We start from the raw sequence: 12,907 nt of genomic DNA on the forward strand, positions 1-12,907 counted from the left end.
TACTTTGCAGGGAGTACAGGATGTACACATAATTGTCAAATTCTCAAGCAGAGAAGAATGATTCACAATTTGAAGACTATTGAAGCTGTTTCATATTTATGAAGTATCTGAATACTTAGCACCAACTTTGGAGGTACTTCACTCTGCTCTGATATGAAAGTCACATCTAGTGGTGTACTAAATGTATTTTCCCTCTTTTCCTCCCCCAGGGTGAATCTGTGAAATATTTCCTGGACAACTTGGAAAGATTAGGAGATCCAGTAAGTAACTAATGAGTGAATGCAGATTTTCCTCTAGACTCTTAAACGTGCAATTTTGAATGGATAAATTTAACTTGGCTGAATAAAACACGTTATTCTTTTTGATATTATAACCATGCATTGACACTCTGTTCAAGTATTTCTTTAAAGACAGTGAAGGCTTTAATGTGCAATTAAGAATCAAAATTTAGATGGACAGAAATAAAAAGTAGAAAAATTAATTATGTTTTAAATACTCAGTTAAACACTCAGATAAATGAATTTTTATCCAAGTTATAATTTCTTTGTCGGTTTCTTTTCTGTGCTTAGATTATTTTCTATTCAAGTATGTGTTTTTAAAGCTGTTAAGATTGGATAAAGCATATGTTATACAGAGAAACCTTGATTTTCTGAAGGACGTGGGCGGGGAGTATTTTGTTCGGATAATCAAGCGCCGAATAACAGTTTAGCCAAGCATCGGGACATTGCAATCTTGTTTGGATAATCCAAAATTCAGATAATTGAATGCCGGATAATCGAAGTTCCTTTGTATTACTTCCAGCCTGTCTAGTCACCATTGATTCCCTTTATTCGCTCAAGGAACATGGCTGTCACTGGCTGTGCCAGCAATTACTTATTGCCCTTGAGAAGGTTATTGTGAACTGCTGCAGTCAGTGTGTTGCAGGTAGAACTGCAATGCTGTTATGGAGGAAATTCTGTGGTAAACAGCAATGTTTCCAAGTCAGAACAGTGAGTGGCTTGGAGAGGAATTTGCAGGTGATGATGTTCCCGTGTATTTGTTGCCCCTGTCCTTCTAGATGGTAGTGATTTGAGGGATTGGAAGGTGTTGTTGAAGGAGTTTTGGTGAATTTTTGCAGAGCATCTCTTAGATGATTCACTGCTATTGAATATTGGTGGTGCAGGGAGTAGATATTTATGTATGTGGTATCAATCAAGTAGGCTACTTTGTCCTGGATGGTACCAAGCTTCTTGAATGTTGTTGGAGCTGTACTTATCCATGCAATTCGAAAGTATTCCATCACAGTCTTGACTTGTAGTTGGTGGACTGCCTTTGGGAAGTTGGGAGGTGAGTTATTCACTACTGTATTCCTAGCCTCCGACCTGCTCTTGTAGCCATTATATTTACATAGCTAGTCCAGTTCAGTTTCTGGTCAATGGTAATTCTAGCATTTTGATAGAATGTCAAGGGGCAATGCTTAGGTTGTCTCTATTGGAGATGGTTATTGTCTGACTTTTGTGTTGAGTGACTGCCACTTGCCACTTTTCAGCCCAAGCTTGTGTATTGTCTTAGTCTTACTGCATTCATACGTGGGCTGCTTCAGTATGTAAGGAGTTGCAAATGGTGCTAAATATTGTGCAATCATTGGCAAACATTCCATATCTGACTTTGTGTTAGAGGTGAGGTCATTGATGAAGCAGCTGAAGGTGGTTGGTCCAGGACACTAGCTTGTGAACTCCTGCAGAGATCTCCTGGAGCTGAGACGTCTTACCTTCAACAACCACAGCCATCTTCCTAAATGTCCGTTATCATTCCAACCAGTCAAGTTTTCCCCTAGATTCCATTGACTGCAGTTATGCCAGGGCTCCTTGATGTGACACTCTGTCAAATGCAGCCTTGATATCAAGGACAAGTACTCTCTCCTCACCTTTGGAATTCATTTCATTTGTCCATGTTTGAACCATGGCTGTAATGAGGTCAGGAGCTGAGTGGCCCTGGCAGAAGCTAAACTGGACACTGGACAGCAGGATAATGCTGCTTGATAGCATTGTTAATGACACTTTTGATCACTTTATTGATGATCAGAAGTAGAATGATATGGTAGTAATTAGCTGGTTTGGAATTGTGCTGCTTTTGTGTACATGACATACCTGGGCAACTTTCCACATTGTCAGGTAGATGCCAGTGTTGTAGCTATATTGAAACAACTTAGCTAACAGTTTAGCAAAGTTTGGAGAACAAGTCTTCAGCAGTATTGCTGGAATGTTGTCAGGGCCCATGGCCTTTGCAGTATCCAGTGCCTCCTGATATCACATGAAGTGAATTGAATTGGCTGAAGACTGGCATCTGTGATGCTGGAGACCTTTAGAGGAGGCAGAGATGGATTATCCACTCAACACCTCTGGCTGAAGATTATTGCTAGCACTTCAACTATCTGCTTTAAGTGCAAGTATCCATTATAAAGTATTTAATAGCAGAGCACTTGGAAAACAGTGACAGTATTAGATGGAGTCAGCATGGATTTATGAAGGGGAAATCATGCTTGAAAAATCTACTGAATCTTTTTAGGGATGTAATTTGTAGAGTTGGGAACCAGAGGATGTGGTTTGCTTTAACTGTCAGAAGGCATTTGATAAAATCTTGCACAAGAGATTATCAAGTAAAATGAAAGCATGTGAGATAGAAGTACTTAAATGGATAGAGAACTCGCAGTATGGTGTGGGTCCTATTTAGCATGCTCAAAGTGCCACACTACACAATGTAAGGTTGTGATGACAGAACTTTGTCTCCACAAGGACTGTGTGGTGGTCACTCTCACTGAGACTGACAGATGCAACGACGGGCAGGCAGGTGGTGAGGATGAAGTCGAAGTATGTTTTCCTCTCTCGTTTCTTCACCACCAGATCAAGTCTAGTAGCAGTGGGCTTTAAGACTCTACCAACTCGATTAGAAGTTCTGCTGCTGAGCCACGCTTGGTAGTTAAGTTTAGAATCCCTCACCCAGAGTACATTGTGCTCTTGCTACCCTGCATGTTTCCTTCAACATGAGCACTGACTCATGTCCAGAAACTCTAGCCACACTCCCCTACATCAAAGACATCTCTGAAATGACAGCCAAATTACTCAGACCCCTTAGCATCATAGCCCACAAACCCACCAAAACACTAAAATAGCAGCTCATGAACTTGAAAGACCCTACACCGACAACAAGCAAAACTAATGTCATCTACAAAATACCTTGCAAGAACTGTAACAAACACCACATTGGGAAACAAGCAGAAAACTAGCTACCAAAATAAATGAACATCACCAAGCCACAAAACAACATGACCCTCTGTCACTAGATAAGGAAGTACACCACTTTGACTGGGACAACACATCCATTCTAGGACAAGCCAAACAGGCATGCACGAGAATTCCTAGAAGCATGGCATTCCAATTGGAACTCTATCAACAAATACATTGACTTGGATCCCATTTACCACCCCTGAGAAAAAGAACAGGAAATGTCATCACCATAGGAATGATGTCACCACGTGACATGACATCACCAACCCAAGGAAACTCAAACATATAAATAGAAAGCAGGCTACACCACCAGTGCTTCATATGGCGGCTCACTAAAGATGTTACCTACTAGGGTGACAAAACGTCTGAAAACAAACCTTGCAGCACAGTGACCAAGCCTACATCCAAAATTGTATACTTCAGGAAAAAAAAGTGCAGATACACAGGAATTAATCAAGTTCACCTTTCAGAACAAAAATAGTGTGGTGCTGGAAAAGCACTGCCGGTCAGGCAGCATCTGAGGAGCAGGAGAGTCAACGTTTTGAGCTTAAGCTCCTCCATATTCCTGCTCTTCGGATGCTGCCTGGCCAGCTGGGCTTTTCCAGTGCCACACTTTTTGACTCTCGACTCCAGCGTTTGCAGTTCTCACTTTCTCCATATTAAAATTAGCCCTGCTACCCACCCAATCCATTTATAGCCTGTTTGTTTTTCAAATCCTACGTAGAATAGTGTGTAGTTCTATTAAATAAGATTAGTAGGTTTAGCTGTGAGCTTGCTCTCGATTCAATTTCTTGATGCCATTGAAAGGTGCAATTTTTCTCTCCTTCCGCACCACCATTTCATTCCCTTTATTTTCTTTCGCTGAATGATATTTTTGTTACTAACCGTTTTAGTGGGCCATTGTGGTCATATTGTGATATTTTAAAAGTCTCTTTGATTGGGCTGCCTTTCGGCAAACTGTTTGCTTGAAATTAGTTGATTTGTATGAACTATTTTGAAGTGTCTGCAAGTTTTTCCTCTGATGTTGTTCCTTAGTGAGCAAAATCTGATTTTTATTTCCCAGTATTAGTAATTTTACATATACATTCCTGTTTTATTGGGACCGATTTTTAGGATCCATTCAGCTTTTTTACACTTGCGTGGCTATTCCAGTGTGTTGTTGAAAAATTAATTCCTTAAGTCTTACAGAAAATAAATCTGTTTTTTGTTCCTTCACAACTCATTGGATTTTTCTGAAACTTCTCTTAATCTAATAGCAAGGACCCCATATAACAATTCAGATTAATCTTTCCAGCTTTTTAAAGTTATTTGCGTACAGTTGTGAACATTGCATGTATAAAGATTAAAGGTAACCCTGAAGGAGTTATGAAGTATCTTAGAGGTGCTTTTTCTGAACTATTCCTCTACAGTGGATGTTTCAGTTGTGGTATAAAGTCCTCATTATTCATAGGAGATATATTTCAGAAACATTCAACAAAAAGCAAAAGAACGGCACAGTGACTCAGTGGTTAGTATGGCTGCCTTGCAATTCCAGGAACCCAGGTTTGATTCCAGCTTTGGGAAACTGTCTCCCTGTGTCTGCATGGGTTTCCTCCCACAATCCAAATGTGTGCAGGTTAGGTGAATTGGCTATGCTAAATTGCCCATAGTGTTCAGGGATGTGAAGGTGAGGTGCATTAGTCAGGGGTATATATAAAGTAATAGGTTTGAGGAATGGGTCTGGGTGGGATACTCTGAGGGTCAGTGTGGACTTGTTGGGCCAAAACACTATAGGGATTCTGTGAAATTCTATGAAAAGAACGAGAATTGGGGCTTTATTTTGCATAGGCATTAATGAATTTTTGATAACATTCTGAAATAGTAACACAAGTGCGAAACAACTGAATGAATTCCAAAGGTGGAGGTTAAATAAAATTATTGAGGCAATGAATAATGCAGACGACCTGTATTTGCCTTGTAGGAAGGTAAACGTTAACTTTCAGCAAGTGGAGTATTTTGTCATTAAATGTTTCACAACACATTGCCTGGGATTATAGCTAGGGAAGGGTTGGAGGTGAAAGTGACAGTAGGGAGAGAGAGCATTTGTCAATCCTTTTGAAATTCTGCTCATTCAAGTAATGATCTTTTACAAGTTATGAATGGATAGACCTAAATCTCAGTTCAGTAATGATCATAACTGACTCAATCCACAAGTCAGTGAGTATTCTGTACACTTTGAATAAAGAGAGTTCTTCCTTGCTGTCCTTCATGCCTGCCATCTTCTAAATCAACCAAAAGGAAAAAAATGCAAAAAGGACTTGTGCAAAAATGGTACTATACATTCTCGAGTAAAAGTCGATCCCTTATTTTTGGCTAGAAAATCTGGAATGATCTGTATATCCTGTGTAAAAATGGCCCCCTAGTTCTTCACAGATAACAGCTCAACATTTGAGAGTTAAAATATTATCCTGTGCATAAATGTGCTATTATATGTTTTGATGTACACTTCACATCAATGTTATGCTGCAGATTTCTTAATCAAAAAATGTGCTGGAAAAGCACAGTTGATCAGGCAGCATCCGAGGAGCAGGAGAGTCTTGAGCATAAGCTTTTCATCGGGAAGGTAGGGGTTGATGGTGATAAGTTGGAGCAGAGGTGGAGCAGACATGTGGGAAGGAAGATGTACAGGTAGGACAGTTCAAGAGAGTGGTGCTGAGTTAGAGGGTTGGATCTAGGAAAAAGTGGGGGGGCGGGAGATGAGGAAACTGGTGAAATCAACATTGATGCCTTGTGGTTGGGGGGTCCCAAGGCAGAAGTTGATGTGTTCTTCCTCCAGGTGACAGTGGAGGAGGCCCATGGTTTGCAAAGTGGGAGAAGATCCTTGGCAGAGTGGGAGGAGAGGGGCACGCACTAAACAACCCCATAGCTGACCACTTCAACTCTCCTCCCAGTCTGCTAAGGACATGCAAGTCCTGGGCTACCTCCCACTGCCAAATCCTAGCCACCCCACGCCTGGAGGAAGGACACCTCATCTTCTGCCTATGATTCTGTGTGGCTCGAGAATCCAATGTTGCTTTCACCAGTTTCCTCATCTCCCCTAACTCCGCCTTATCCCTGATCCAACCCTCCAGTTTGGCACCACCAACTTGAACTGTTGTATCTGTCCATCTTCTTCCTATCTGTCAGTTCCACCCTCCACTCTCAACTATCACCACCACTCCCCACCTTCATCTACCTATCGCATTCCTAGCTACCTTACACCCAACCCCACCCCCTTCCCATTTATGTCTCAGCCCCCTTGGGCACCCCTCCACATTCCTGATGAAGAACCTATGCTCAAAACATTGACTGTCCTGCTCCTCGGATGCTGCCTGACCGGCTGTGATTTTCCAGCGCCACATTTTTTACTCTTATCTCCAGCATCTGCAGTCTTCACTTTGTCTGACAGATTTCTTAAGTTCATTGTTGAACAAGTACTATAATTTGTATATTTAGCATGATGCAAAGTTTATCACACCATCATTTCCTATATAAGATTGGCCTACCGGTGTAGGCATTTACTTGACTATAATTACCATGCAGGAGAAAGTGACGACTGCAGATGATGGAGGTCAGAGTCGAGAGTGTGGTGCTGAACAAGCACAGCAGGTCAGGCAGCATCCGAGGAGGAAGGAGAATCAACATTTCGGGCATAATCCCTTCATCAGGAAGGACTGATGGAAGTTGGAAGCTTTGAAAATGTATTGTGCAGAGAAGTATATTCAAGATGTTGTCTCAATGCCAGCTGAGGTAGAGCTATACAGCCCAATCCCACACTTCAACTTCATGGTCTCAAGTTACAGTATTTCATCTGCACATGAGATTCAGTATCTATTCCTCCCTCCATCACCCTTTTCAGGCAGAGAGTTGCAGACCCCCATGACTCTGAGGTGGAAAAGTTCTTATTCTTATTAAAATTAAACTTCTTGGTTATTAACACATCTTCTGCTGGTAATCGATCTTTCTTGTCCATTCTGTGTCTCGTATTTATATCCTTCAGTTAAATTTCCCTTGGCCTCTCCTGTTCCAAATAACTCCAACCGTTTCAACCTCTGCTGTTAGGTAAAGTTCCATATTCCCAACAACATTCTTATAAATGATCTTTGTACTCTCTCCAGTGCAATCATAACATCACAATCTGATACAGGCGCCCTGATTATTTTCTCTTTTATCATTCTCTTTTCTAGTATTGGACACTGAAGCCAGTTGTACTATTGCCAGCCTGGTTAAATCAGAAATTAAACTTCATAGTCCATGTAACTGTGTTGCAGATATGGTATAGAGAGAAAATCATAGGCTTCAAATTAGTAATGTTATTAATTATACTGATTTTATAAACTACATTTTTTAAACAATTCTGAACTTACACTGGATTTGGTTGCCACCCACATAATGCATTATTGGTGCCCTTGGGAAAACTAGTTGCAAAAATGTGTCTTTAGTTCCAATATTCATTGCTTTATCAATCATTCATTTATGATACAGCCTTAATCCATAATCAATTACTTTGTTCCATTTATCAGTGCCTTTGAAGCAGAGAGTTGTGACAATACTTGATGAAAAGAACATTCGTTGTTTGGTCATGTTTTGTGGAGAATACCAGTTCAAAAGTGTAAATTGAAATGTGGATATTAGCACTGATGCTTTCTCTTTAGCAGTGTGATTTTTCAGATTGTCTATGCAGAGTTTGCTCAACATCAGTGACAGTGTAGGTTTATAACTACAAACTATCTGCAATTGTCATATGCATCCAAGTCACATTCTTGAAATAAGCAACATGAATATGGTTAAACTTTGCACCTGATTTCATATTTTGTTGGTGCTGGTCTCTGGATTTGCCCTTCTGTGCAAAATAAAGAACATGTACAGTCACTTTAAATGCATAATCACTTCCAGTGGAAATTCTTCCATAATTTAAATTGGAATGCGTTCCAAATGCTCAAATTTATAATTTTTGTATATTATGTTGTCAATTCTAGATTCCAGTCAAGTGATTTAAACTGGCTCCAGAGCAGTGTATATTTATTGGATATGAAAAATACCGGTTCATTTAAGTAGTTCTCAGCTTTCAAATAAATATTTTATGAATTGCATATTCAGTTAACTCCGGTAGAAATAAGCTAATACTGGCGTTACCAGTACTCCAACAATAACCTGTTAAAAACTATTGCATGTATTTGCGTGCGAGTAAGGTTAATGCTCAATGATGTTTGTCCTGCATTTGTCTTTAAAATAAAAGCCACACAAATAACTGATTTTCACTAATGGAAAGGTATGTTAAATTTGAATAACAGCATACTATTTGCAATGTTAGAAGTGCACATTTCCTCATGAGTCTGATAATTTATTTTGTAACCATGGAAGTTAATCTTATGTGCTTAAAGTTTATACAGAAGCTTTTTTTTTGTTGTGGTATGTGAAATTGGATGTGGCATTGTCTTATTAATTGGATAATGTCATTTTGATCTGATTACATTGTCAAAATGATTTGCGTAGGGAGAGATTAAAATGTCGGATACTGTAAAGCTGTCCCTCGACTGGTGAGCCTGGATCGTACTCTCAAGCTAAAGGGGTAACCATTTCTCCTGTCTTGAAGGTTTGCTTTTAAAATTCTCTACTCCAGATATTGTGGAGTCTGTTGGATACTGTATATTCATGACTAAGATTGATAGATATTTTAGGCACAAAGAGAATAGAGGGGTATTGGGTCAGGCAGAAAAGTGGAGTTGAGGTTGAAAATTAGCCATTACCATATTGGTGGCAAAGTAGTCTCCAGAGACTTCTGTTTCCTATGTTCTTAAAATCTATATGACCATGTTCATATAGATCACACTGTTGTGGAAGCCCATTCATACACCCATTGTTTTATTTTGGCTATCAGATTATTTTGGACTACGTTATGTTTTTAAAACAGACCTCCAGGTGTATGCCTAAATATAGTTGAATATAGTTGAATATGGTTTATGCTGTATAGCAGCTATTACAAATGTGTGAACAGGAACTGATGGCTGTCTTTTCCTTGACACAGTAAGTTAAAGAATGTGGGCTGGTTGCAAGTACAGTAGAAGAGTATTGCACAACAGGTTATCACTTATGAATTTGTATTGTCCCACTTATTGAGTCCCTGATTTTGGCTGTGTCCAGTAAGATATTGGGCAAATATATTTGTTTATAGGGATGATAAATAATCCTAGAGTTTTAAAAATTCATTCACATGTGGGACTTGGGCATCACTGGTTGGGCCACCAAGTTGTGCCCTTGATAGCATATTTTTTATGCACATTTTTTCTCAAATGTAACTGATTAATCCTAGAAACCAAAAGTTCTGCCTCTTGTACTAAGGCTAAGTGCATTGCTTAAGCAGATGCTCTTGTCATCCTGTACAGTACAGTTTTACCTCCATCTTTATTCTGGGCCCTGGAGGGAGAGAGAACAATCGCCCATGTGCACAGAGACATGAGTTCATGGTCATCTCTGGAACAGCAGTTTCTCAATGAACTATATAGTCATTTTACAGGGAGGAGCATCCAGATAAGGCAACATGTATATTAATTGGGTGATTGTTAGAATCAACACATATCATAGTAAAGATTAAGCTATCTGCTGTTACATAATGAATACTTTTCACCTTGTTAACTGACATTACATACTGAATGCTACCTCATCTTGTTAAATGGCTCTACATAATGAATGCTTTTCCACCTTGTTAACCCTTGCTTCCAGCACCCCATTGTTAACTGTAAGTCCTTAGCTGATCTGAATCGTGCTCAGCTGTACCTCTTATTTCCCAAAACTCTGAAATGAACTTTTTCCCTGCCTGCTTAAACCCTATACACATTCTCACTATAACTTAGAGTCATACAGATCTACAGCACAGAAAAAGGCTCTTTACTGCACTTGTCAAAAACAATCACGTAATTATTCTAATCCCATTTTTAAGAGCTTGGCCATAGTTTTGTATGCCTTGGCATTACAAGTTTCACCTCTAAATATGTCTTAAATATTATGAGTATTTCTGTCTTTACTACCCTTGCAGGCACCGAGGTCCAAATTCTCATCACCCTCTGAATGAAAATATATTTCCTCATATTCCCTCAACCTCCTCCCCCTTACCTTAAATAAATGTCCCATGGTCATTGATCCCTTCACCAAGGGGAAAGGTTTCTTCGTATCTACCCTGTCTATGCCCCTTAGAATTTTCTACATCCCAATCATGACCCCCTTGGTCTTCTCTTTAGGGAAAACAATTGTAGTCTATCCAGTCTCTCTCCATTAGCTTTAGCCAAGCAAATTCCTAGTAAATCTCCTCTGCATCCTGTCCAGTTAAGTGAACTGGTTCAGAAGCCAAACCTACGCTGAATAGACAAATTTCCCACCTCATCAGGTGCAAAAAATGTAATACAAAAGAACCTCGATTATCCTGAATACCAATTATCCAAAAATCAGATTATCTGAAGGAGATCTGGAGGTCCCAATGGAAACATTACATCAAAGACGTGTTTCCAACAGTGATCGCATCTTCTATTTATAGTGATTAAACAGGCAATATCTTCAAATGACTGACCTCCTGCCCTCTCTGTCTCCCCACACTTTCCCTGGAGTTCTACAGAGGGGTGTACCCTAAACCCCACCCCCCCTCCCCCACATAATATGACCAGCATTGCCCTATACAGGGCAAAGGTGGAACCTGTCAAAAAGTTGCAGTAAAAGGTGTGTGTGCGCGCGCTCACACGCGAGCCATAAAGGTGGCAGTGGCAGCAGTCTTGTTGGTGTACAGTCTGGCTGCCCCAGAGAGAGGGCGGGGGCAGTGCTGGATGTGGGGGGGGGGGGAGGAATGTTGGACGGGGTTAGGTGCGGGGTCTTGTGTGCTTCTGCAGTCTCCTGAATGGGGAGCTGACTTTAAAAACTCCGAGCCCCAGAGGAAAGGCATTTAATCGATTAATCGAATAATCAGTTATCCGAACGAAATAGTGCCCGCCCATCTCGTTCGGATAATCGAGGTTCCCCTGTAAAAAGAAAAGTCAAAAGTTGGAGAAACTAGGATTACAATTAATTGTGCTAAGCTTAAGGGGAATTAGAAAGGAATGAGGATAGAGCGAGCTGGAACGGACTGGGCAAGGAGTTCAGAGGCACAGCAGACACATAAACATAAATTAGATCAGGTGTGGAGCACTTGGTTCCTGAAGCCTGCTCCACCATTCAGTGAGATTATGGCTGATCTGATTACTCCAAATTCCTGTCTACTTCCGCTTTAAAAATATTTGAAAGCTTCACCTGTTCTGGAAGATTTGCAAAGACTAATGACCCTCTGTTGGAGGATTAAGTCCCCTTTGTCAGTCCTAAATAGGTAATTCCTTATTTTTAAAGTGTGACCCTCAGTCAAGATTCTCCCATGAGAACAAACCTTTTCACATGTACCCATGTCCTTCAAGATCTTATGTTTCAATCAAGTTGCCTCCTACTGTCCTAAACTGGGAAGGCTATGATCCTAGCCTGTCCCCATAGTGTTTGCCCATAAAGCCCGGGTCCACTCCCAGCGCGCACGCAAACAGTGTTTGAACTGCGCTCAACGGATTTGTCCTTTCTTAAATAAGTTGACTAATATTGTACAGAGTACTCCAGATGTGATCTTGCCAATACCCTGTGAAGCATAACTTTTCATGTTGAATTTCCCTTGTAATAAATGATAACATGCTGTTAGCTTTCCTCATTATTTGCTATACCTGCTTACTAATATGTGATTCATGTACTTGACTCAATTCCTCTGTATTTCAGAGCTTTGCAACCTCTCCATTTACCACTCACCAGATCTCTCATCAACGTAGTTCATTTTTATTCTTGCTGTCAAAATAGCCAATTTCGTATTTCCCCCCCATTATATAGCATTTGCTACGTCTATTCACTTAACCAATCTATATCCTTTTGCACCCTCCTTGTGCCCTCTTCAGAGCTTATTTTCTTCCCTATCATTATGTAATCCACAAATATAGCATCATACCTTCTTCCTAACATCCATTTTTATTCTTTATATAAATCGTAAAAAGGGAAGGTCCCAGCATCCAGAATACCTAGATTTGGACCCAGCAACAGTGACAGAACAGTGATTAAAGTTCCAAGTGAATGATATTTGTCTTAGATTGTAACTCCTAAGTGGTGGTGCACCCAGGCGTTGTCTGCTGTTGTCTTCAAGAAGATGGTGGGTTTTGAAAGGTGCTGTTGAATGCGCATTGGTGAATTGCTGTGGTGGATCTTGTACATAGTGTAGACAGCTACCACTGAGCTGGTGGTATAGGGAATGAAAGTTGAAGCTGCTGGAAGGGATGCCAATCAAATGTGCTTCTTTGTCTGGATGTGTTGAGCTTCTTAATTGTTTTTGGACATCCAGGTAAGTCCACCAGGCTGGTGGACATCCAGGTAAGTGACTAGCTCCTTGCAGATGCTGGACAAGGTTTAGGAGATAGGCGAGTTAGTTGCTGCAGAATTCCCAGTCTCTGACTTCAAATTCAAGTCTCAAATGCTTACAGCCACAATATTTATATGATCAGTGGTAGCCTACAAGATGTTAGTAATGGGGATTCAGCAATGGTAATGCTGAATCTTTTTGGGAGATGGTTTGATCCTCC

The 12,907-nt window shown here is 40.4% G+C and overlaps 1 protein-coding gene across 2 annotated transcripts in view; it reads left to right on the forward strand.

Moving 5' to 3' along the window:
* Positions 1-12,907, forward strand: part of LOC122562184 (guanine nucleotide-binding protein subunit alpha-13) — a 58,521-nt gene that overhangs the window by 35,627 nt on the left and 9,987 nt on the right. Inside the window, exon 2 of one of the 2 annotated variants that reach the window (XM_043714820.1) lies at positions 210-260. The exons of the other annotated variant lie outside the window; for it this stretch is intronic. Within the exon in view, the coding sequence (XP_043570755.1) occupies positions 210-260 (51 nt within the window). The remainder of the gene's footprint in view (positions 1-209; positions 261-12,907) is intronic. 2 annotated transcript variants of the gene reach the window in all.

Source organism: Chiloscyllium plagiosum, chromosome 24, assembly GCF_004010195.1.
Source record: "Chiloscyllium plagiosum isolate BGI_BamShark_2017 chromosome 24, ASM401019v2, whole genome shotgun sequence".
Taxonomy (NCBI): domain Eukaryota; kingdom Metazoa; phylum Chordata; class Chondrichthyes; order Orectolobiformes; family Hemiscylliidae; genus Chiloscyllium; species Chiloscyllium plagiosum.